General features: G+C 37.1%; 2 protein-coding genes across 4 annotated transcripts in view; one reads left to right on the top strand and one right to left on the bottom strand.

The window, feature by feature from the left end:
• fgf13a (fibroblast growth factor 13a) overlaps positions 1–9098 on the bottom strand; it is a 115347-nt gene extending 106249 nt beyond the window's left edge. Inside the window, exons 1-2 of one of the 3 annotated variants that reach the window (XM_042738461.1) lie at positions 8783–9098; positions 8369–8549 (exon numbers count right to left, since the gene is read on the bottom strand). In XM_042738461.1, coding sequence (XP_042594395.1) covers positions 8369–8417 — 49 coding nt within the window. In that variant the 5' untranslated portion in view covers positions 8418–8549; positions 8783–9098. The other 2 variants (XM_042738463.1, XM_042738462.1) reach the window with 2 other exon arrangements.
• A 12703-nt stretch (positions 9099–21801) lies between these two features.
• Positions 21802–26896, top strand: f9a (coagulation factor IXa). The gene is made up of 8 exons (XM_042738460.1): positions 21802–21971; positions 22151–22326; positions 22406–22430; positions 23308–23421; positions 23508–23642; positions 23838–24136; positions 24296–24422; positions 26114–26896. Exons 1-8 carry the CDS (start codon positions 21917–21919, stop codon positions 26692–26694), a joined length of 1512 nt encoding a protein of 503 aa, XP_042594394.1. The 5' UTR covers positions 21802–21916; the 3' UTR covers positions 26695–26896.
• Positions 26897–27705: the final 809 nt, after the last annotated feature.

The raw sequence follows: 27705 nt of genomic DNA, 5'->3' as shown, positions 1-27705 counted from the left end.
ACATATTGCATGACCTAAAATGTGCCCTGGTTTGTGTCCATCGGACACTAACCCAAGCCATTTTGATACACAAAGTTCTGCACATATCATAAACAACCTACAGTGAAAGACCTTTATTCTCCCTCCACTGACCCAGAATGCAATGTGTATCCTCAAAAGCCTTGTTAGGCTTTATTACCCCCCTGTTGTAATTTGGCCAGCTTTAATTTGTTCATGATCAGACCAATGACTAACCCTGAGCACAGTAAGAGCGTCTACCAGGAAACTGGCTATTAACATGTGACACACATATGCACACACAGAGTCATAATCACAGCTATTTGCTTTAACAACCATCTCACCAAAATACTTAAATAGCAGGACTAAATAGACTGGATGGGTGACATCTTCTCAGGCTTCACATTGTAGCGAAAGGACAACTGTTCTTTAAAGGTGCGAGACCCCAGGTCACCTGATTATTAGTTGTGTAATCTCGGTTTGCACTATATGCTTTCACCATTCCTTACACTGTCAATGATCAAGAAGGGGGAAAAAATCAGCTGGACCCCAACGACCAATAGAAATTTCAATCTAAAGCATAGAGTTTAATTATTAACCTTTTTATTGAACTATAGCAGAGCAGGCATTAAGACGCCCATGGAAATTGACAGCAGGGAAAGACTGAGATGGTAGTTTAGGAATTCCAATCACCTGATGCAAGAATGACTTCTTGCCACCTACAGTACATCACATCAACACTGGGTTTAGCAGATTTACAAACGGCATTACAGGTTTTTCCCTTTCCCTATATGGTGTGTACCCAAAATGTCCTATATTTCTGCTGACTGGCTATTAGGGCTGCACATTTTAGGGAAAAAAATAGAATTGCAATTTTTCTGATAAAAATTGTGGTTGCAGTTTGAAATATGAATTAAATAAAGGTTTGGTGTGCAAAAAAAAAAAAAATGTGATTATTAATAACTTGATTATATAATAATGATAATAAATGATTATATGACTTATAATGATCAATTTTTTAACAATAAAATTATTAACAATAATAATGAGAAGAAAACAATATTATTAATAATTATTATTGTTTTGTTGTTGTTAAAAATAAAAACTAAATAAATATTATTGCAATATTTCACTGTAAAATAAAAGAAAAAATTAATTAATTTTATAATACTAATATTTATGGAATTACTTACAATTTTCAAACGTTAAACCATAAAGTATTTATTTTGGTAGAAAACCACAGCTTCTCATGACAAGTTTTGGAGTTTATGTGGAGCAGTATTTACTGTGAACTGAGAGACACTAAATCACAAAGTTTGAAGAACAGTGTCACGTTTTACTAGGAAACATGTAACACATACATTTAATTTAAATTACAATCTTTGTGATTTGATACACAAAGCTGTATCATGATTTTGGTATTATTTTGTGCAGCCCTACTTAATAAACTTCAAGCACGATTAATAGCTTGTAGAGTTGGCCGTCCATTCCTACCTCTTACCAGAGAGAACCAAAACAAGGTCATTCTCTTAATCTGATAACAATGAAAATACTTGTCAATCACTAAGTGAGAAACTTGACTGCTAATTGACTAACGACTTGTCTTGTGTTGGCTTTGCAGCAGAAAATTAAATCCCATTAAGCGATGCCGCATTCAGGCCCCAGGGGAAGTGTAATTAAACAAAACACAATATCCACAGCAGGCTCTAGGATGGAGCAGCCAGCTCAGGGTGTCATTGATACAGGTACATAAATCAACAAGGTGCAGTGATTGTTTCTGAACTGAACTCCTGCCGCTACACTTGAAATGTCATGCATGACTGAGGCAAAATATTTGTCAGTGCAGCTGACATGGATCACTGGACATTGCGCAGCAAACAGCGTCGCAGTAATTATGCTCTTGGTAGTGTTTCTTTAGCTGCGAGGTTTATACTTACTCTGGAGAGCAATAGTACAACTAAACTCCAGGAGTCTGAGGAAAGTTTCAATCCCCCATATCTGAGATGTGTTATGAATGTACTGTGACCTTGTTACAAGCAGCTGAAGCCTGTCTAATGTCAAAGAACTCAAATATGTTTTCAAACTAAAAACAATATTCTCCTTTTCAGTCACAAGGTTTTGATTTGCTGAGTCAAACAGGTGAAAGTCATGGCAAAGCAATTCAATGCAAACCTATAGACACATGGACTGTGTGTGCGTCTGCATAGTGTGTGTCTACATAGTTTGTCTCAGACATGTTCACACTCTTTTCAGACGAGCCCAAGTCAAATCTCTTTGTTTTCTATGCCACAGGTTACTGTAGCTATATAAACCTAGACAAATAACCATTTTTTTCTTATATTATGTTTTAAAAAACACCCAAAAATGTAAAAATTCAGTCATCATTTGCTCATCCTCATGTCATTCCAAATGTGTATGACGTTCTTTCTTCTGTGGAACACAAAAGATATTTTTAAGAATGTTGGTAATGATTTTAGTGACCACTAACTTCCATTGCATGGACAAATAAACACTTAAGAAACTCCTTAAGTCAGTCAAACAGGTTTGGAACAACATTAGGGTGAGTAACTATTGTTTTAAATTCAACTGGAGTCAGAGTCTCAGACTTCCGTTTCCATCTCTGGTTTGTGCATACAAAACAGGGTAAAAATTTAACAAAAGAACAGACTGACACCAGTTTGTAGATAAATCTTGATGCTAAAATTTGATATTATGGTGAATTGCCCTACTGTACTTCAAAACCTGGAGAGCAACATAAGCAGTGCCTCTGTCCATAAATGTCACCAAACAGAGCAGCTTATCTTTACATCAACAAATGGCATGAAAATGCATTTCTAAATCTCAAACAATTCCATTCAGACCTGTAATCCAAAATCCTGAACTGCCACATAATCCCACACCTACAAAAACTATGTCCCATGAATCAAACCATTAGTGTAATGAAAGAATCCAGCAAATAACACCGATAACTAGATCAGTAAGACTGGTTATGAAAATAATAACCAACATACTGTTCTCCAAGTACTTTACAGCACGCTGAATACAGATAGGAAAATATTATTACAGATAGGAATATCCTCAGCATTAAAGGCTTCGTTATAACAAAATGGACCGGAGGAACTCACTGAAGAATGCAGAGATGATGAATATTCCAGATTTAGAGGATGTGTTAGTGGCCTACATGTACAACACTGAAAGACTGATTGGGTTTTAATCCCCATAAATGCATTGCTGCATAAATCCCATTACAACCATCACTAGGCCACTGCTGTCATCAGTCATAATATGAAAACTCCAGCACAATGGACCATTTAGAGTCACTCGCTCTCCCTCTCTGCCATTTCTTTCTTATCAATTGTTCTTCCTCTTATAATTGAACTTCGTTGTGACCTCAGCATTGACGTAATAACATTATAACAAAATGACTAAATTATTCAAATGGCAAATTAACAGTAAAAAGTCAAAGATATCAAAGATTCAGGCTGAAAACGTTTAGATAAAAATATTAGACTATTGGAACAGCCCAACACTTGTGATATGGAATGTTCTACATATCACATTTTTAAGATCCATCTTAAACAGTAGCTTAAGACAAACCTGACCAGTAATCAGCTTTAAGTATTACGTTGCACAATGCTGTATATTTATAACTGTAACTAGCAATCAGTGTTGCCAAATCTGCAGTTTTCCCACAGAATTGGTAACGGGTTGTTATTTAATCTGCAGGTTAAAGCATTCTACCGCAACATAGAATGCTATTTTGATGGAGAGAACTTCTGACTGAAGGGAAAACTGCTGAAAAAGCACAATCAGGCTAATTTTGAGGTACTTTGGTTTGTAGACCTGGCAACCCTGCTAGTAATATCTTATTTTGTAGGAACTGCAGATGCAAAATAACTGTTTCCTAATGTTTCCATGTATTTTATACTGATGTTCACTAATGTGCACTATCACTTTTAAATGAATACAAAATGTGTTAAATGTTATTTAGCAAAGATTTATCCTAAAATACACAATACCACACTTCAATCGGTAAGATGTAATATTAATTGGGCTTAACGTTGTATCCTTGAAAACACAAAATTTTACAAGGCAGACTGATAAAATCCTGTGCAAACTTACTTCCAGAAGTTGCACATAATCAGCCAATCAGATAAGACCAAATAAGATAATAAAAAAAACACTGTCCAGCTTTGTGAGCAATATGCATCAGGCCCATGTGGCATCTGAGGCTGAGACTGGAAACTGTGTGGTTGTGACCTTCTGAGCTGAGCAATGTGACCTATAATTTATAAATTGGACAGGAACTACGAGCTTAGCTTAGACCTCCACTCCTTTCAGACACTTCCAGAGCTCTCTGAATTACTGCTTCACTGACTTCAACACAGATCTTTGAAGACTTTAAGGTCACAGCATTTAATTAAGATGAATCACCTGGCTACTTCGTGCTCTTCTATGTTTGAAGGTGACATAACCAAGCTTGAATATTAATTCCAGCATGAATATTTATTCCACTAGGACTAAAAAAAAACAACAGGTAACTATTACGCCACGTTCAGGCAAATTGCCAAATCGAGGAGAGGCACTTGAAATTTAATGACTGTGCTCCACAACAAACAAAAACAAGATTTGCATTATTTTGCTCTTTCTTTTCAGGCATGTTTTTAAAGCTGCTGTTATGACAAGCACCAGGGTTTTGTTAGGAGCTGGAGATCAGGCTAAAGCAAGAAAGGGCCAGCCAATCAGAGAGCGCTAATCGTGCTGCTTTCACCAGCCCAGCCGTCATTGACGAGGTGGAGGGAACAGCTATAGAGACAGGCCCGCGACATTCCCAAACATTTCAGAGAGCAAGGCGGCGATGTAGAGTGACAGCTCTCTAATGCAGATGGAGTCTTGCTCTAGGGCTGCATGCTGAGATTTCTGTCAGCGCTGAGGAAGCGGTAGCACTGTCCTGAATCACACTGTCCTTACGCAGCCTTTACAAACCACTTACTATACAAGCATCTGACCCTTTAAAGATGAATACGATTCTGGAAGAGCATTGTACAGCAGTTTCTTACTAAACTACATTTTACTTAATATAACAGCACTGGGTAATTTCGTAATAATAGCGAGTTTGTGCAATTAGTGTTCCAAACAAGAGTATACATGTCGAAGAGAACTACTTTTGTTGATGGCTTTTTTTTTTGCAAAGAAATTAATAGTTTTATTCAGCTAAGATATATTAAACTGATCAAAAGCGACAATAATAACATTTATAATGTTACAAATGATATCCATTTCAAATAACCTTCTTTCTTTTGAACATTCTATTCAAATAATCCCGAAAAAGCACCAAATCTTGGAAATTTAGTATTAGGCTTGTTTCTGAAGGATTGTGTGACTGATGTAATGGTAGCTAAAAGTTCAGCTTTGGCATCACAGGAGTAAATTACATTTTAAAATATATTCTAATATAAAATAACTTTTTTCAATTGTAATAATATTTCACAATATTACTGTAAATGTAGCCTAGGTGAGCATAAGAGACTTTCAAAAACATTTAAAAATCCTCCAGACCCCAAACTTATGAACGGTAGATATCATATTTTTTATTTTTTTACTAAATATCATATTGATACTCAGATCAACAGCACTTTTGTTCCTGTAAAACTGCTTATGTAATACTGTAATACTTATATAACTAAAGTAATATTAATTTAGGAACATAAGGAAAGTACTTTTGCCTTTTATTTATGTCAAAGTATCCATTTCCCCTCACTTTGTGTGTGAAATGCAGTTGGCAACATCCAAACAACAAGTTCAAACTCTTCTCTTTTATGTTACTGGCACGGTTTAACCTACAGAGCTGAAACATGGCACTGTACAAAACATCCCTTTATCCACAAGTCATATTCAGCTATTTAATTTACTTGGGTCCAGATCAAGACAGCATTTTTTTTTCACTTTCAGTCACAGCATCAGTGGATTTGGATGCTGCAGCAGTCGGGGTGCTGCTATGCCAAGAAGATTAGAGCAGGTGTCAGAGCAGGGCACAAAAAAACCTTCTGCTGCTTTGTGATTAATGAAGCCTCTCTAAATTATGCTTGGGATGCCTATTGATCTGGCACTGCATCTGGCCTGGAGATGAATTCATCTGCAAGAAAATATGAAAGACTCGCAAGCCCTGCTCAGCCAGTCCAGAGCCTGTGGCATTCATCCTCCAGCTAATTAGCCTGTGCTGTAGTCATGTGCCCTTGGGCATTCAGAGCCACTGGCCTAAATTGCAGTGCAATGGTGGACTGGTATTTATCAATACGTAAATAAGACTCGTTCAACTGGAAATTCATAACACAGTCAATGTTTCGAAAATATAGCTTGTATTCTTAAGTTTGTGTTTTGCCTGTTTTATAAGAGAGATACTGATAATAAACTGGAAATTATTAGAGAGAGAGAAGAGGGATGTGATTTGTGTGAATTTCAGGACAGATTCAAACTTGCGTCTTAATCAGCATGGCTCCAATGTGTTAAAAGCTTGCTCGCTGTTGCTACAATTAGTCATTTTTTCTAATAGCTATGCCAATATAATGCTATAAAAACTGTGATAGTATTTCTGTAACTTAATGAGAAATATCTAAAAGTCAAGATTATTATTTAATATGACTGAATCAACTTAACATCATTGGGCTACACCAAAACCTGGTTAGATCAAGCAGAGATAAACCTTTATGCAAAAAACTGCACAAATCCACTTTTAACAGTGAGCTACTAAGCACACAAAGTGTGAATGACTTAGCATAGTTTCTATGAAAACACAGATGAGCTCAATGACAGCACTGCTCATGCTTATACAGAGAACAGAAAGCCTAAACTTTCACACATGCAGTGAATTACTGTTATAAACTGTAACATCACATTTTTTACAGTAGCATTACTTCAATAAAATTTACTGGGAATTACCAAGTAAACTTAACTTAAAAATGTATATTTAAAGGTACTAATAATTATGTTTAGGCAAATTTTTGCAAATTAACTAGCCTTTTCTGAGTAGCCTTTTTTCAAGTAAACCCTACTCCAAATTTTTTTCAGTGAAATCCAGAGTAACTAACATGGGATGGTGAGAATACCAAAGTTAATGGAATCCTGAAAGATTTAATGATGTAGAAGCAGGCACTGCAGTGTGTTTCATAATATAATATTTCAAACAAATCAGATGAAATCCAGCATGCTGAGTAAATGAGTCACATACAATGCTTTGACAAAGTGCTGCCTAAAACATAAAGAAAAATGAACTCCTGCCGGTATTCAAGTCTGCTGTACATTTACCACAAACACTAAACCCTCAATAACAAGGTTTTTTTTTTTTTTTTTTTTTTTTTTACTAAATGAACAATATTTATGAACAAAATTTTTTTCAAAATAAAATAAAGCAATCACTCATATTGATTTCTGATCAGCACTGCCTTTATATTAGTGAGTCTATGGGAAAATTAAATTAACTTTAAATCAATTAATTAAATTAATCAAAGAGAACCGATTCTCTAAAAGAATCCAAGTCACTCTAAATTTTCTTTTGTATGGTAAACTATAAAAATGTCTATTAGAAGTCACTTGTATGCAAAAACAAATTAATTATTCATTTATACAAAAGAAGAACAAAGGGAATTTGTCCGTTTGTCAACAATATTGGTAATATACAGTGGCAGGTTTAATTTAGAGGTAATCAGGCTATACTACACTGTGGGATTTCATCAGTCGGAACAAAGGAGCACAGCATATTCATGTCGTTGTAAACTGAAATGAAAACCCTTCAGGAGACAGCATGCACATCAATTAATCGCGCGGAGGTTTCTTTGGCAACCCTGTAGCCCCTTTGTCTCGAAGGCAATGGTTGGCCAGTTTACATCCCGCTGAAGCGCGCTGTTTCAGAGACATGCAGAAGCTCAGTTTTACGCAATGGGTCATTTGCGCAGTAGCTTCCCAAACAAACGATAAAGCGTCATCACACAGTGCAGATCGTTACAAATGTGATAAATATTTGAACAGTTACTCAGACCTACCTTAATGTGCAAGGAAGGGGAAAAAAGGGGGATTTTAATGGAATATTCATTGGTTTTATTGCAGGTTACGTTAAAGCGACAGCCCAATAATTCATCTCTGCAGAACAGACTGAATGAAATTTGTGCCGATTTCGGTTTTTATCAGGTGGCAGTTTTTTGTTATTCAGCAGAGCTTCTTATCATTATGTATTAATCTCATAAACGTTTTACATTTATATTTGCCAATTTCCATACTTCTTTTATGTTTTCACAATTGAGCGACAATGCAACGAGTGGAAGATGAATGAGATCACGGTCGCTTTAAACCTGTGAGGTTTCAAGACTCTTCTTACCCTTTGAAGCATCCTTTTCTTCTTTAGGCTTAGCCACTTTTCCGCTCATAGATCCCAATTTGGATGTATAGATCCCGATTTAGATTAAAACCCGAAATCCTTCAGTCGAGTATACCCACTGTCGCTTTAGGAAATCCTTGGCAAATCCAAACCAAAGGTGCCAGGTGATGAGATAAGAGCTCTGCAAGAAACGCATTGTAAATAAACAAAAGTGCATGTTTTTTTATATACATCAGAGAGAAAGTGTTGGTTCTCGTACCTTCTTTCGACATTTATCAACAGCCGTCAATGCATTAAACATACAGACTACAGAAGTCGAGTTTACAAAGCGCGTGGTAGTGACAAGTCCGCCAATGTCACAATCAAGCGCAGACCTTCACGTAGTGCTCTTTGTTATCAACAAGGTTATCTCACCTTATCTCTTCCACGGTGTCTCCTACATTAATGCACATTGATGTAGACAAACGGCTCCCGCATGAAGCTCGAGGTGGTGAAAATAAGACGAACCCTCTCGAATGAAGCAAACCGGAGAACAAAAAGCGCGAGGGAAGAAGAGGGGCTTCCACCGAGTGTCAGTCGACGTCAGCTGTGACACATTCGACGCGAGCGCTGATAAAACCCGAGGAACCACCTTTTGATAGCTACTGTAACAGAGATATTGACAAATGTACTAGCCTGTTGCCAGCGTTTGCAGAAACTGAGTCTGATGTAAAACACGCCATGCTAGTGTGAGCAACAGATATTGTCAGTCAAAATAGCGGTCTAGATCGCATGTAGAGGAAATAAAACCACTGCTGTCCATAATAAGGTTTAATTTATAAGACATACATAAGATATTTTCAAGAAAAATAGGCTACGCTAGGCCACTATTTTTGATTCTATCGATGCTAAAAAATTCCAACAGTCCCCGAATTCCAATGCGCATTTCATATAGGCCTATTGATTGCCCTAATTAAAGCTCGAACCCCCATGGAGGTCAAAACGAAAGACTGGAGGCTCTTAAAGTAGTAGACTATATGGCCTTCCAAAAAGCATACCCTGAGTGGCTGTTATCATTCTATAAAATGTAATCTAAAACTTTGTGCTGCTGAAAATAATTTTTAAAATTGCACATTTAAGCACCATATTTTTCTCGAAATTTATCACGCTGGAAAAAAACTCAAGTTAATAACAAATCACTCTAAACAGTCCTGAAATTGGCCATTAACTTCCTTAATAGTTATATATACATACGAACCTGAAATGTTTAAACCCCAAAAAGTAGATAAAATTACTTTTTCATTATAAAAGTGGTTTTGTACAGGTAAAGAACAAGGATGAGCTTGAGAAGTCAAAATGCATGAGAGAGAGATGCTGTGGGCTACTGAAAAAGCTCTCAAAGTATGGTGTGAAAATAAGTTTGCGTGTCTTCCTCGGTCTATCTTCCACATTATTTTCTAGTGTGTAGACTTACAAACTGTGCTTTTTTTCTCTCCATGTGGTACCAATTATAGCCACTAGAGGCATCTGTTTGAAGCGCCCCCGCCTCCACCTCCGCCCCCCGGTTGAACCTCCGGATAGTTTTTGTATAAGTGGCACCCATAATGACTAAATTCCTTCTGAATCCACAGTTATGAAACATTAAAGTAGCTCTGTCTAGGCTATCCGCCCAAAATACCCTGACGCGCATGGGATTTTTGCAGACTTCATTAATAAAGTCCCCTGAGTGGACAATGCACAGTCTTGTCCTAACAATATTCACAAAGGGATACTATAATGAAGCTAATGAAGCTCGAGTTTACCTTCTAATGTGCGAAAACATGTAGTTTGATATCTGCACAATATTTCGAGAAACATTCAGATGTTGAAGTTAATTAAAAACATTACATAAGAATACTTGTAATATTTGAATGTGAAAATATGATTCCGTGTGGCTATCTAACACGCAATAAAAATGATTTAGGACACTTTTTTGAAGTATGCATACGATCCCGTGAAAACGCATCTTGTTACGGTCCGGAGTCACCAAACTAAATAATATCAAGGCGAATATGATTATGCATTGCCTTAAATGTAGTCCCGACGCGGTTTAAAAGATATTTTAACTTACCCGTTTATTCGATGAAGAGAGGCAGAAGACTGATGAATTGCCCTCGTTCGGTCTTCCACTCTAGGTAACACAACCACGCTTAAATTCTCCACGTATTCTAAACACTTTGTCCGCTTATAACACCTTTTGAACCACAAATGTTTCCCTTTGAAATAAATGTTTTCGCTGCTAATTTGGAGTTGACAGTAAAGCGACGTCGGACTCCTTGTTTATCACCTGACGGATTGTACTCTTTTGCAGCACTGAGTGGAAGGAAACAGAAGGCAATGGTTTAAGGATCCATACTTGTTATTTTTAGGGACAGTTGGTCGCCTTTAAAAGTTTCATTGACCAGACTTCCTTAAGTTTTGTAAGGAACCAAATTATACAATAAACAAGGGTTTTGGAAGATTATTGCAATATTCTGACCTCCCACAAAATCTTTAATCATTTCTTAAAACTTCTCTTCCCTTTTCAGTTTGGAAATAAATCCTAAAAAATGGTAATTTTTACTGGAGGGAGCTAAGTAGATATCATTTTCAGCAGGTGGAGTTCCAGCAGAAGGGAGTTTGCCTCCACAAATAATGATGGCATTTTGAGGTTGCAATCTACAAAGTCACCTTGGAGAATTTAAGAAGATGGCAGGCAAGGAAAGAGGTCATCCAAGAAGTGCGGGTTAAAATGGTTAATCTGAGCACAGTGTATCTTCTGGGGTTGTAGTTTGTCAGGCAAGAACACACATCCCAGCATGAGGGAGCTGTAGGCTATTCTAACCTCCCTTTGCCCTTCACTGTTTCTCTGTTGATGCTCAAACATCTTGTTAACATACACAGAGTTTGTCAGAGTCATCCAGAGCCCAAACAAAAAGCTCTCTCTACACTAGATTTCAGTTAACAGTTAATGCTTGTTTAAAGATATTTTTTCAGTGTATTTCAGTTAACAAACAAAAAGCTCTCGGTTTAATTAAGGGAGAGATCCGTGGCCTAACATTGGGTGTACGGAGAGTCGGACTCCCAATCGAAGGGAATTGTGAAGTTCGAGTCTACACTAGATTTCAGTTAACAGTTAATGCTTGTTTAAACATTTTAAAAAAAAACAGTGATTTATGGTGGACGACAATGTTGGCATATATGGGTTTAATTGGAGCTAAATGCTTGAATTATACTGGAAGTCTCTTGTTCTCACATTGTAATTATTTCCCTTCAAGTCTGTCATCGTCCTCGCTGCTAGTACCACTAGCATTAAGGCTGAACACAGTGTGCCTTTTTTAAACAATATGGAACAATAAAAGCCCGGTTTTTATGTACTGAAGAACTAAATTTTTTTTACTACTCAGAAAAGCAAATCTTTGAATCTTTAAATCTTTAATATACAGTTTGGAAAATTGGTGGATGTCTGGTTGAGGTGAACACTATATTGTTTTGGCAGCTCCTTATCTTGTCAAGATCCACATGATGTGTGTACTGTACAATAGTGACATGCGTACAGTATTTTTCATGTACACTGTAGCAAGACAGGACTTTAGCGTAGATTAATGGCCTCACATTTATATTCATGAGAACAGAGAGACGCATAAGACATTTCTGTGCAGGGTCTGAAACCATTAAAGAGAGGTATAGCTTTCCACATGGAATCAATATTTGCCATGTCCTATCGGATACAAAAGGTCATGAAGGTCAGTGTGCTACTGATCAATAAAGAATGGGGTCACCAGCTGGATGACATGATGAAAACGTCCACCTGAAAAATGATCTCACTATTCTGGAACTTGCTGTCAGTTATGAGAAATTTACAAGTCCAGTAATATTACCAAAACGGTGTCAAAACATTTTAATTTATATGTTCCACTTCATCATTTTGAATTTCTACTGTGATCATATAGAACATCATGCACTAAATCAACAGATCACTTATGTAACCTTGGTTTGTTGTTATATTTAATTAAAATTATTTGTTAGGGCTGTATTGATTAGTGGTTGACTAATATCGCTTTTTTAATGACTGATTCTCCAGAGAGCAGAGTGTATACTATACATGATCAATTTAATGATGGTAAATAAGATGACACACATAAAATTGCAGACTCACCATACTTTATATAATATTTACTTACGAGTGTTCAAATTTAAAATTGTTACTAAAAACAGTTTCTTCTCATATAAGGTAGATTTATGGAAGTCTGAGTTTCCTACAGTATGTTTTCAGTCGTGCCCTCTACCAAATTTCCCAATAGCAGCAATAACAAACTCAATCCTAATTTCAGCCAATCAAAATTCTCCCAGTAGGTCACAAGATCAAGTCAAAATAGGTAACATTAAATGTTTACCTGATTTTAGCTTCGATGTGACTCTCCCACAGTGTTCATTGTGCCACTCAGTCATCACTCAATCAACCTCTGTAAAATAACAGTAGTTAAGATTCAAGACTATGAATTATTTCACAGTGCTAAGTCAGGGGTGTTGATTTCCAGAGGTGTCCTTGAAATGCTTTTACCGATGAATGGTTGGAACGATAGTATTATGTGGGCAACAATTATCTGAATGTTCATGAAGAAAGGCTCAGCTGTGAACACTCAGTTATGGGTTGACATTAATGGCAGCTTTACTTACAGAGCCAGGACACAGTCATGATGATTTTCTCTAACTTGCTTTGTGAGGAGGCACACACTTCAAAGTGACTTTGTAGAACACAAGGGTAACATTTATAGAAGTTTTTATTTTTATCAAAGACGTCATACACACACTTCTTATCGTCTTATTTAATATGGGTATTTATAAGTTTACTGCTTTAAATAAATCCATGATCTCAAACCAACAAGCCTGTCAAGGTGGTCGATCAAATAGAAAACTTTTTACAGACCAAATGATGGATGAGAAAATATGCCATTTTCAGGACCTTTTGGGATTGTGCCTAAAATAATTTTCTGGGACAGGGAGAAAAGTGTTTTAGGAAATAAAGAGCAAGTGATTTATGGACCACTGTTTTACTGAGGTTTTAGTTAGAAGATTTATTTTGTAAATATTGATATGTCCAGTGCTCTGGGCAAGGCTGATTAGGGAGTAATTAATTTCCTGTTATGATAAGTATTCTGCTACTAGAGTATGACATCATATGAGACAACAGAGAGCATACACAACTGAGGGTCATATGGCTGACTTTGCAGTATAAATAATTCCCTATACCACCTACAAAGGAATTTATTGAATACCTAAGAGAGGATATTTCTAATTTCCACTCTCTGTGCTCCATCAGCACTTCCTCTTTCACTGCTGTATAGAGCACATATGCTAGCAATGACAGGTCCCAATGGGGTCAGCCAACTGTTAGAATTGAGGTCAAAAGCTTTGACCTGACACCACAATTCTGTCATCTCCTCCATCTAAAATTGGCACAATTGACCCCATTGGGTTTATGGTTGAATTTTCTACCCAAATTGTCATCTCTCACAAACCTTTGGAGAACTACTCCTTTCTGGCAGTCAGCGAGTGCGATCAATCATCAAACCATGATGTATGCACATTTACCACAACGTCTATGATCATTAATGAGAATATAGCTTGAAACAGCACAGAATTTTATTAAGATAACATGTTGGTTTATGTATTGGGATGAGAAACACAGCAACACCCCGAGCTAAGAGAATGTGTCCAACAGCCGAGTTTAAAAACTCAGGACACCAACAAATTTTGGGTCTTCTGCAACTGCCATTGCTTTTGCCACTGCTTTTTGCCTTTAAGTTTTTGCGTTCTTTGAGCGCTCCCTGGCCTGCATGCCAGCTGCTCCTCTAAAAACCATGAAGAGATATGCCATCTACTCTCCACAATCTTCTTTTTTTTCTTTTACTTTAGTTTCTTTTCTTTCCATTGAGAGTTTTATATTCTAAGTTTTGCCGCAAAGCCCACCTCATAACTTCAACTGTACACAACTCCGCACCAACCTTCAGCCGATGCCCAAGATGTCACTCCAGCAGGATTTGGCACCGGCCCACACTGCCAAAAGCACCAAAAGTTGGTTAAATGACCATGGTGTTGGTGTGCTTGACTGGCCAGCAAACTCACCAGACCTGAACCACATAGGGTACTAGAGTTTTGTTGTGGGGTGGAGAATGTGATAGAAGAGGTTAATTGATGCAGATGAGCTGAAGGTCACTGTCAAAGAAACCTGGGCTTCCATACCACCTCAGCAGTGCCACAAACTGATCACCTCCATGCCACGCTGAATTGAGGCAGTAATTAAAGCAAAAGGAGCCCCTACCAAGTATTGAGTACATGTACAGTAAATTAACATACTGTACTTTCCAGAAGGCCAACAATGCACTAAAATTTTTTTTTTTTTATTTTTTTTTTGGTCTTATGAAGTATTCTGATTTGTTGAATTGGTGGGTTTTTGTTAAATGTGAGCCAAAATCATCACAATTAAAAGAACCAAAGACTTAAACTACTTAAGTCTGTGTGCACTGACTTTATTTAATACACAAGTTTTTTGAGTTGAATTACTAAAAGAAATTAACTTTTCCAAGACATTCAAAGTTATTGAGATGCACCTGTATTGCTATAAACTTGGGATTTCACATTTTCACTCTCTTAAACTCATTCTTTCCTCACTTTTTCTCTTTCTGCAACTTGTGTGAATGTATGAGTGTGTGTGTTTATGTGTTAGATTAGTTTATGTCTTATATTTATCCAATAAAGTCTTATTTATATTGAAAAGAGAAGTATCTTGTATTTTGTGCTTACAAGTGAAGTTACATTAGTCTTAAACTGTAAACTTTAGTTTGACAGCAGCACTCCAGCTGCATGAACTTTTGTCAAACCTGATGATCATGTTGTCCAGTATGACTGGATGATCCAAGCACAGAGATTCACTGGAAGCAAGAATATCTGTCTGTACAATGAGTCACATGATAAATGTCCCAAATTTACTTATGTGATTAGTGACCTAGAAATAGTTCAAGCTTCCTGTTTATTTCCAGGTTTAAATTAGGTTTTGACTCCAAGATTGTTAATGTGGTCTGATAAGCACTGAAAATCTGCTGTAGTTTTAGATCAATCTCACTCATTGGTACCATTTACATTCTGTAATCCAAAAAAGGGGGTGATTCATATAAGAATTTTAGAAATAAGAAATAACAAAAAAGGTCCAAGGCGGAAAGCCATTGATTTAACCTGAATTTGACACGAGAAATATCCCCTGGCATGACTTCCTACCTTTCTTTATCTCCCACTTGTCTCTTCCTCTGTACTCCTCCATCTCTGCTGAAGAGCCTTGAGCAGAGTTCTGTTTAACATTCCATGGGTAAACATTAGGCTTTATTGTAGCACTGTCCTAGAGTGTTCAGAGCTGAGGAGCTCTGTCCTGACTGATCCCCAGAAGACTAATCCAAACATCAGAGTTGCAGAGGTCAGGGAAAAAAAACACTAGACTAGAGGGGGAAAAAAGAGTCTGGAAGTGTTGTGATATTTAGTTAGGCACAATGTGAACTTTTCTTCATGAAAATGAATGAACAAAATATTTGTGATTGTTTCGTTTTGGCATTTGATGAATCCCGGTGGTCTGAGAACATTCTAAAAATGTTAACAGCTTAGCTGGAGGAGATTTTACACATATTTTGATAAGAATATAATCTGCAGTCCTGCATTTAAAAATGTTTGGAAACTTGTGAATTGGGCCATCACAGAATTACATGGGAGCACTGACAAGGTTTCTAGGCATCTACACTTCCACTGTAATCACCAACTACTGATTGGGGTGGTGGGATAATGGTAGTGTAATGGCAATGATACTGGACTTGGTTGGAGCTTTTTTTTTTTAAGTTTTTTTATTTAGACAGTGTCGACAAATGAACTGGAGAAATTAATAAAATACTTTTCCAACCTTCTTGTTATTATTCCTTGGACCATACATCTTACTCCATGCTACTGTGCTTCAGGGGACTATCTTTGTAGTCACTGCACTTTAAATGATCTGTAAATGTAAGTATAAGCAATAGTTCAAGATTTATATCCATTAATTGGGGTGTGTAAATGTACCTGGTTTAAACTAGTGGTCTTCTGCTTTGACAAACAGGTACATCTATTCAAAACAGCCAATTTATACTGCACCCAACAGACGCAGACTAACGCATACGGTCACCAGATTACAGTATGTCTCTTCTCAGACATTACGAGACCTGACAAATGCTAATTCAACATATTCAATCAGTGAAAATACGCACTGATCAACACCAACAGACTTCGATGGGAGTAACACACTGAACCAACAAAACCTGATGAATATGTTTGTCTGCGTCTGCCAGTAGAGTGTGAATTGGCCTTTAAAAGTACATTTCTAACATATAAGAACTGGAATGCTGAAGTTACCAAAACAGTTACTCTCAGAACAAGGTACAAAAGCTGTCACTGACACAGCATCCTTTCAAAGGGTAGCATATACCTTTGTACCTTATTTCCCCTTAAGTTGGCATATAACTCTGAAGGTACATATTAGTACTTAATGTTTACATATCAGTATCTAAATGTTACATATATAACCACTTCAGTGACAGGCTTTAACTTACAGTAGCAGTTCATTTTCAATCTGAATTGTTGATCATCCACACGATGGCCACAAAATCACTTCTCAATCAGTGGGGTTTTCATATCTTCACTTACAGTCAGACTTGGTGTCAGACTCAGCACTGGACATCTACACACCTCCTCAGTTAAAACCCATCCAGTAAGTTGAAGCACTGCTTGCCTGTAGATGGAGAGAGAGATTCCAAAGAAATGTGTTTACAGTTTTGAGCACACATAAAGTAGCTATTTCTTTTCATCCTCTTACTAAATATCAAGCAGATTGTTTAAATGTCAGCTGCTTAGATTGGGCCGAGCTGGAGTGGCGCACAGGGGCCGTGGGTGTGAAACATTACCCTTTCAGACTCACAGAATGACTGTGCTAATTAACAGAGGTGCACTCCAACAAATACCAGATTAATGTCAATGGCCACGTCCAGGAGACTCGGGCATGGGCAGATCCTTCAAGCCTGCAGTCGTTCCATTTATAACTGCGCCCCCAGGAAGGGAGTCGGGAGTGCTCCGTGTGATTCAGTGGTGGAAAGGGACACAGATTTTAGAGCCAGCAGCAGCAAATGCCCCTATACTCACCTTTAGGAAATAAATGGATACTTCCATGTCTAGCATGAGAGAGATTAGGCACACGTTCATTAGTCGTGGTCCAAACTGATTAAACACACTTAACATCTTAATAATACTCTTTTTTTTATTTTGTTCACTTTTTTATGATAACTAACCAGTGCTACTGTACCATAATGTTACATATTATGTAGCAGCTGATTCTCTGGTTAAAGACTACAGGGTAGAAGTGGTTTAATATTTCTTATGGCAGGTTTCTTAGGGCAGGTTTGAACTCACTAAATTTCTAAAACTAAAGTTCATTAAAACATTAATGAAAACTATAATAGAATATAAATGTTACTAAAATAACAACAGTATTATTTCATTTATTCTCCATTGTTTAATTCATTTTTAATTAACATTATGGTGGTAAGAGGGTCACTTCAGAAGCAGGAATCAAGACTTAAAGCCCCAGCGCATGACCTAAAAGTTCTGAAAGTGGTTCTTCAATAAAATGCTATGTAATTTGCATAAATAATAGCTTTGGTTCATTATGCCACCGTGATTGAAAACACACCCACACACACTCCCATGTTCCCGCAGGAGCAGCAGCAGGGTAAACACACGGTGAGGAGTGACTGATGTCCGTACTGCGCTCTCAGAGGAGGAGAAAAACAGTAAGGACTAACATGGTGAGTCACGGCTAATCCCTGGAACCGCAGAAACAGAGGCAGAGATTGTGGTGCCTGTGTGATGTGAAGGTTGTTCTCAGACAGCTTGCTATTCTTAGGCTGTCTGCATTCGTCTGAGATGGTGCAAAGTTTATTTTTCCTCTTTTTCTTCTAAAAACGTACAAAGCAAAGTGAAGTAATTACAACCTTTCTCAGTCTTCTCTGTGACGTTTCTTGTTGGTATGATGTTTCTCTGTTCGCTGTGATGTTCAGTGCTATATATCTGCAGTCTGGCCTGCATCTTCGTCCTCATTCTCACTAAAGGAAGAAATTCATGTGAAACTCAACCTCAGTTAGTGCTTTTATTAATCGTAATATCTAAAAAAAAAACCTTCAATATACAAATACACTTATTCTGTGTACTGGATACTACATGGGCATATATACAGTAATGCTATTAGTAAGTACATGAGGTAGACTAAGAATATAGTGCATAGAGTTATATGGACTGAGCAGCAGGAACATTGTACCTAATAACTCGTTTTTGACAGCAGAAAGAAAATTCGAAAGGTTTGAATCAACATGAGGGTGAGTAAATTATAAAACTATTTCTTTATATAGCATAGTGTGGATCAGGGGAACATGAAGCATCTGTAAGAACAGTGTAGTCTTGTACCTGTTATCATTTCCTGATACAATTAACACTGCAACAATCAAAGCGCCTCATCTCTCTCTCTCTTCATCCCTTCTGTCTGCACATTATGCTACACCCTGTCAGGTGCTTCTTGAGTCCAAAAATAAGTTTGCACAAATGGCTCAGGGACTCTAATGAGCTACATGGGTCCTGTGCAGAGTTCACAAGGCTGGAACCTCTGCGATCTGCTTACCTCCCCAGTGTAAGGATGCTCTCCATAATCGATCACACTGAACAAGGCGTCACATTTTTATTATCTACTGGAGTGGGCTGATCTTTCACAGTAGCCTCTAATCTAATTGGAGATGGCACCAATTCCCAGCAGCACAGGACAGGCAGACAGACGCACATCGCTGCTGAAATCAATGGTGCTGTGTTATAAATCAGCTTCAGTTCCCACATGCACCACATAACCACACCAACCTGCCCTGCTATCACAACATTACAGAGTCTCAGCACCTGTTGTGTATCAGGCCAAAGCTCAATGTAGTTCAGCCCAGTGAAGTCAAAGTATATGTCATCTCAGAACATGATGAGAGAAACAGCATTTTTCCAAATGATAGTGTATTCTCTCAGTAAGTTAAAATGTCATTATCACAAAATAAACTGTGACAGAGTGATATCCGCCAAGATGACAGCATAACATTAATGGCGTTATTGCATGATGGCGAACAAGATCTGGCGATTCTTTTCATTTTTTTTAACTGGTTCATTGGAACAAAGGACATGTCCCAATCCCCACACCTGCAGTACTGGCCTGTGCATGTATACCATGACAGTGAGCAAGACTCTGCCAGGTCAGAAAAATACCAAAGCTCAGGGCCATTAATGTACACTAAATCTACTCTAGGGACTACTGTACAGGCATTTAGATGTTTATGTTAAAGTTTTGAAAATCAAAATGCGCAAATAAAGCTCTGTAAAAACTTTACTTGCAATACACACTTTGAGGTCTTTATGAATGCTTGAAAACTTGAGTCAAATACAGGAAATTTGTCATGCAAGTATATAAGTGGACAAGTGCAAAGACTGAAACTATGTATTGAGACAGGCCCTAAAATTCTCAGGGGGGAAAAATAAGGTTAGCGGAAAAGAATTGTGATCAGGACTTGATTCGGAGAACACACCAAGCGAACAAAAAACATTTTCAGAATTTTAGCTTATGTTCTATTAATGTTGATAGAACATTTGTTTAAAGTGATCAGGTCCTTGATAAGATTTTCAAAATGTCAGCACAAAAACATTACAGTAAATTTAATGCTTTTCTTCTAAAATATTTATTTATTTATATTTATATATTTTCTAAAATATATATTTATTTGGACCTGTTTCAGAACATTAAGAAAACATTCAAAAGTAATATTGCCATAATGTTTGTGAAATTATAAAATAAAATATTTCCTTTTAACATTCCTATAACCAAGGAAAAAAAACAACAACAAAAAAACCCCCACACATTTTAAAACATGAAAAAATTGACATTTTCAGTGTTTATGTTTCTATAACTTAATGGGAACGTTAGAACACATTTTTAGTTTTTCCCAAAATACGCAGGTTAAATATTTATTTGAGTTGGAATTATTTTATACTCTTACTTGTATACTATTTTATAGAGTCTGTGGGGAAAAATAGTCCAATATAAAGTCGAAAACGAACTAGCAACAAGACAAAGTTTGCAACAAAATTAGCATAATACAAATAGTGAAGTCATCTGAGGTAATTTACACTGATGTACAACTTTACCACGGATGACGGGATAGCGCAATGGACCAGTAATAAACGATTATTCTAGAACGTCAAGGCATTTTAAACATAGTAATGCCTTTATAATTTTTGTTAGTGTTGTCTGGATTTGTCTAAATATAGCTGTGCCTTCAGAGACTTAGCTTGATGGTGACTGATGGTGTTGATTTTAAAAATGGCTGTGAATTCAAAGCTAACTGGGGGTAAAAGTTTTCCAAGCATTAAGTGCAGCTATAAAAAAAAAAAGTTTTGAGTGATGTAGGCCTAGTCGTTTTACTCATAGCTGCAATAACAGTCTGTTGATTGCTGCTTGGGAGGCTGTGAGCCAAAGCCCATCGCAGCAATGAAAACTAATTCTCAGTTACAGATTGATTGGCACTCATACAGTGGGATTGATGGCCAGTGTTAATTACTTAGAAATGAATAATTCAGCCCCGTAATGGCTGGATGAAAAACGAAAAGCCCAGAAAGCTCCATCTGAGAAGATAACAGATTCCCAAGGGAAGAGAAGAAATCGAGAGCACTTAGAGCGGAACTGAAGCGTAGACTGGGCTGTTCTCCAACATGCTGATCCAGCCCCGCACAGTCCTCAATACAGGGCCCATCTGTGGAGAATATACATGATAATGCTTTCTTTCTTTATGAAGTATTGCATATTTCTTCGCATTCTATCTAATGTCATCTCTTTTCTCTAACAGTGAAAGAGGAAACCAATGCATGTTAAACTGACTGAAGAGGGGGAAACTAACGGTTACGCTATTGATCTATTTATTGAAAGAGCAGCACCATCTAGTGGAGAAATAATTTTGAAACTTTTTGATGCCAAGGACTCTCGAACAAGAAGATCGGTTTGCAGTGAGCAATCTTTCTAAAATAGGAAGGCTATGTATATAAATACATTTATATTGTGTGGGGAAAATATTACATGCAATATTATAGGTACTACAAATTGAAATACACTACGAGTCAAAAGTTTTTAAATAGTAAGATTTTTAAGTTTTTTTTCTTTTTTCTTCTGCTCACCAAGCCTGCATTTATTTGATCCAAACAAAGCAGTAATATTGTGAAATATTTTTACTCGATAAAATAACTGCTTTCTATTTGAATACATTTTGTTCTATTTTTCTTTCTCTCAGTCAAACAGAATATCCTGTGCCAGTCGTTCGTGTGGAAGTGTAGTAGACAGGTGTACTTTGGAGCGTTGGCTCAGTTTATTTGTCAGCTTACTGTAGAATAATAAAGAACCGAATTTGGATTGATATGGCTTCATTCATTCTTGTTCTATTCCCATATATTCTGCTGCAGACATTTGCAGGTAAGATATACAAATCCATTTACCTCTTATAAATCAGTCTTCTTAGAGCCGACAGAGAACATAACAGGCACACTTGGCTTTTGCATTCTGACTTTCTGGGGGTTCACAATCATATTCACGTGTATGCTTTCAGTAATTCCCCTCCAGTAAAGAATATAAACTCTCAAACTCTGTAACAGCCCCAGAATCAGTGTTCCTAGACGGGGAGAAAGCTGACAGCATTTTGAGGAGACCCAAGCGAGCAAACACAGGACTATTTGAGGAGTTTCTGAAGGGGAATGTAGAGAGGGAGTGTATGGAGGAGAAATGTGTCCTGGAGGAGGCCAGAGAAGCCTTTGAAAATGATGAAAAGACAGTGAGTAGACAAGATGTGGTTCGTCAGCTGTCATGCATTGTGTAATACAGCAAATGTGCTCTTTTGGTCTGTTTTTCAGATGGAGTTCTGGGCAAGTTATGTTGGTAAGTGTGTTTAATCATTGACCGTCATATTTACCAAGGGCAAACAGGAGAACATCTCTATATGTTAAAGGAACAGTTCACCCCAAAAATGAAAATTTGCTTAAAATGTCCTCACCCCAAGTCCATCCAAGATGCAGATGAGTTTGTTTCTTCATTGGAAGAGATTTTTTGGGAAATTTAGCATTAGGCTACATCACTTGCTAACCAATGGATCCTCTGCAGTGAATGGGTGCCGTCAGAATGAGAGTCCAAATAGCTGATGAAACATCAAAATAATCCACAAGTAATCCAAATTACTCAAATCCATCCTTGAAGCAAAAAGCTGCGTGTTTGTAATTAGCATATTGATCATCAAAACTGTTGTTTCCAGCAAAATTGAAAGTGCTCTATCCATAATATTGGTTTCTTTCCTGATTCTTTCTGTCTTGCCTGAATCAACAGAGAAAAATGCACAGATTAAGCACAGTTTACAAGCGAAAACAGTTCTAAACAAATATGTTGATGGATTTTGATGTGAGAGGACTACATGGGATGGATGTTTTCACTAGGAGGAAGCATCATTATGGATAGAGGACTCGTATTTTGGCCAGAAATTACAGGTTAAGGTTAAAAACATTCTTATGATGTATGTTTAGGTAGCTATTGGACCAATAAATTAAATGATATTTGAACTGGACACCATTATATTCTTAAACTCAGAATTCAGGAAAGAAAATGCATTTGGGTAACGTTTAATTAGACGAATTATTAAAATAATTTAAACTGTATTTGAATCCCTGTCCTCTGTTCCTTCCAGAATTTGAATAAAGCACATTATTTCTATATTTTTTTTTTTTTTTTTTTTTACCAGTTGTTAATAAATGATCCTGTCTGTTAGATGGGGACCAGTGTAAATCATCACCCTGTCAAAACCGAGGCACATGTGAGGACCAGATGGGCACATACACCTGTAACTGTCTACCGGGCTATGTTGGCAAAAACTGTGAAATAGGTTAGACAAGATCTCTCTTACCTCAAACACACAGTGCACCATATTTAGCTAGAATTATTAAAAAGATGCTTTGTGCTGTTTCTTAGTAACTGCCAAAATGTGTGAAGTTGATAATGGAGGCTGTGAGCATTTCTGTGTTGTGATGGAGTCGAATGCGACAGGATGTCGGTGTGCATCCAGTTACAGACTCAAAGAAGATGGATTCACATGTGAACCTATAGGTGATTTAATTACTTCTTAGATTCCTAAAGCCCTGATTGAAAAATCTGAAAGAGCTACTTTCGGTCTTAAAGTACTAGTGTTTTTTTTTTGTTTTGTTTTAAGAAAGGCACTGCAAGCAAATTTTAATGCAAAACATTTAACAACAACTTATTTAATTTTTTTTTTTTTTAATTATTTTTTTTATGTGTCACTAGTTAAGTTTCCATGTGGCAAAGTCACTAAAACAGCTGTGAGAACTTTGGCCAGCGGTCCAACGAACTCTGCACAATCTTCCAGTAAGACCATCAAATCCACATCCAGCACTCCCAAACCGGACAACTTGACAACCCCTTCAAATTCTAAACAGAAAAAAGAGAAAATCGCCCCATCTCATGTTAAACTCCCTGAATGGGCATTTGATGAGTACTTGATGACTCCTGTACCAACTTTAAGTGCCCCGAAAAGCCGTATTGTTGGTGGCAATCCAGCTTTACCTGGAGAAATCCCTTGGCAGGTAAAGACTATAAATATTATGTGCTATAGCAATCAAAAATGCCTTTGATAAAATCATCTATGAGTAAATTAGTGAGTTACGGGCACATCTACCCTACAACGCAATCTGTCTATGCACCCAAAATCATGTAATTTATCCCAGTTGACTGCTGATCTCTAGGTGGCGCTGGTGGCGCGCTCAACACAGCAGGTATTCTGTGGAGGCTCCATTCTAAGCCAGTTATGGGTCATTACTGCTGCCCACTGTCTGGTAGGGCAACAGAATGGATCCTTCTACGTCAGAGTTGGTAAGACCAGAACAACAGCCGAGGAAATACTGATCAAATTAAATTACTGTATGGCGCCAATATTTAAATTTAGCCTATAAAATATTTAAAAAATTGGGCTGTTGCTCATCGGGCGTCTCGAGTTCGAGTCCCAGCTCGCGATGTTAGGTTTCCACAAAAGTAGTTGCTGCACAACTGTTTTAAAATTGTTAATAAGAAGATATATTTGCGGAACACCAAATCAATAGACTATAACAGGGTTGGCAACTCTCACGCATTTGCAGTGAGACGCACGCTCCCAGGCTCTTACTCACGCTGCTCATGTAAATCTCACGTCAAAGTATCATCTTTCTAACAATAAATACCGTTTTGGCGCACTTAATGTGGCGTAAGTCGCCAAATGTAGCACTTCAGTTAAAGCCAGAGCCACAAGTAAAATGTGTTGAGTGTTGTTTTGATATCGGAGTTGTGGAAGGGTTTTTTCTCACCGGATTGGGCTCTCGGTAATGTGGTTCGTTAACAATACATTTGAATGGGTTTAAGTAGGATAGACGACAGCTTATACAGGTATTATTTGCAGCAATTTTTGGTAAGCATTACAGCATATTATGCATTGATTATTATGTCGATGATCATGCTATTCTGGAGAGTGATGGAGAGGCAACATTAATATGGTTTTCATGTATTGCTTATAATGTAACCATACAGCTTAACTTTTTTTTTTCAGTTAAATAAGTGTTGTATATTTTAGTTTAGTAATATTTAATATTTTGAGGAGCTCTTTTGGTACTAAATACTATTTGTGCAATAATCATTGTCCATTAATGACTTAAAATATTTTTTCTAGTATTTAAGGTTAAAACAGAAAAAAAAAGAAAAAAAGTTTTAAATTCCAATGCAAAGATGCAAATAAGTCATTTTGTGGTCAGGAAAAAAAAAAATCATTTTCATTTGTAATGCCATGCTTACCCACTAGGTACATGGCTCTTTACTAAATATAGCATATCTAGAATATTGCAGGTCATACTTGCTTAATTTTTTAAGCTCTTCATTTGAAATAATATTTAGACAAAATTAATGAGAAATTTAAAAAGTTAGTAACTTGGGCCTAAATCCTTTTTTAAGAATACTTGCATAATTACACACAACGAATGCAAGCAAATACTGAATTTAAACCATTTAAAATGGTGCTAAAAAAAGACATTTGACTGGATTCAACAAAAGATTTGTATTTGCCTTTATTTTTACAGTATATACAGATTAATTAATATTGAGTCAAGTTTGAGAAAAAAAAAAATCTCACTCCAAGCTGAAATTAAAAGTTGGCAATCCTGGACTATAATAGCATGATTTCTAAAGGATCATGAGACACTGAAGACTGCAGTAATGATGCTGAAAATTCAGCTTTGCCATTACAGGAATATTACATCTTAAAATACATTCTAATAGAAAACTTATTTTAATTTAATTATTTTAAATTGTAATAATATTTCACAATAGTAGTGGTTTTACTGTATCAAATAAATATAGCCTTGGCGAGCATAAAATAATTCTTTAAAAAAAACATTATCTTATATGCAACATTGCATCTCAGGTAAAACATTTTTTATTTTTTATAAATAATCTTCAGATATTTTTTTTTTCCTGAAATTTTTACAAATCCAAGACCAGTTATTAATAATATTACTAAACTAAACAACTATGCTTCACAGGGGAGCATGATGTCTCCAAGACTGAAGGCACAGAACAGAATCTGAACGTCACCCGTTTCATCTCACATCCCCGTTATGACTCCAAAGTAAGCCTCTACAATCATGACATTGCCTTGTTGCAGCTGCGCAACCCCATCCGGTTTACCCCAACTGTATGTCCCATCTGCCTGGGACCCATGCTCTTCTCCAACTCACTGCTGCAGTCTGGATCTCTTGCTACTGTCAGCGGCTGGGGCCGTCTGCGCTTTCAAGGCCGAAGTGCAATGACCCTACAGAAGGTTGAGTTGCCTTATGTAGCCAGAACAGTGTGTAAGGAAAGCAGCAGTGACCGAGTCACATACTTCATGTTCTGTGCTGGATACTCAAATTCTCCTAAAGACGCGTGTCAGGGGGACAGCGGAGGACCTCATGCCATGCGCTACCACAACACGTGGTTCCTCACAGGCATTGTCAGTTGGGGAGAAGAATGTGCCAAGAAAGGGAAGTACGGTGTGTACACACAGGTTGGTAACTATTATCGTTGGATACAGCACGTCATGGGTGTTACTAAAGGAGTACTGCTTAAAAATGTGGACCTATGATCTAGAATTCTCATTTTAAAAACTCATCTGCACACATGGAGTATTCAAATCTGGACAGAAAAGATGCACTTGTTTAATCATGTGAAATAAATACAATTAGATTGTTCGTAATCTGTAACAGATTGTAGTCATGCTCCGCCCCCAAGTCCTGGCTGGCCAATGAGATTCCATCAATAAACCCTGTGCTGCATTTCATCAATTATTCATGACTCGGTACCTTCACTGTCCCACAAGGACATTTAATAATTCATAATCCATAGACACACTGTTTTCTCCTGTGGTTTAATGAGAGCAGGTATGTTATTAAGCAATATACTGCCTTGCTACATGGTTTGTACCTGCTAAGGTTTCTTGACTGAGAACTCGATCTCTAATTCAAACAGCAAGAAAAAAAATTTACCCCTTCAAGCTTTAAGCTGCCACTGCCTTCAGATGGAAAACTGGAGGAACGTGAGGGGGGATGACTGAAAATATCTGACACTAGAAACCTACTTAAGATTTCAACAGCACTCTTTAAAAGACCCGTGACCTAGTTCTGAAAATCACTGGATCTTACCCATAAACACTGGAGGCATCAGATCACTCACATCTCACCCGTGAAAGATCCTTTCATCATCTGAGGCCAGTCTCTGGGAGATAACAACACAGTTTATGTTCAAGCTATATATATACGCCTTTGACTCTAAAATGTCTAATTCTAAAAATCTTTTTATAACCTGAACTATTTTTTATTTGCATTAATAATATATTTGTACCAAGTAAAATATACACTACCACTTAAACATCTGGGGTCAGTAAGATTTGTTTTTCCTTTGGAAAGAAGCGTTTCATTCAGAGAGGATACAGTACAGACATTTATGTTCCAAAGATTTCTATTTCAAATAAATGGTCCTAAAAAAAAGGTAACAGTTTCCACAAAAATTTTAAGCAGCACAACAGTTTTCAACATTTATAAGTAATATTTCTTGAGCACCAAATCAGCATCATAGAACGATTTCTGAAGGATCATTT

This window comes from Cyprinus carpio, chromosome B14 (assembly GCF_018340385.1).
Source record: "Cyprinus carpio isolate SPL01 chromosome B14, ASM1834038v1, whole genome shotgun sequence".
Classification (NCBI taxonomy): domain Eukaryota; kingdom Metazoa; phylum Chordata; class Actinopteri; order Cypriniformes; family Cyprinidae; genus Cyprinus; species Cyprinus carpio.
The sequence above is the reverse complement of the archived record's forward strand: the minus strand, read 5'-3'. Positions and strand labels throughout refer to the sequence as shown.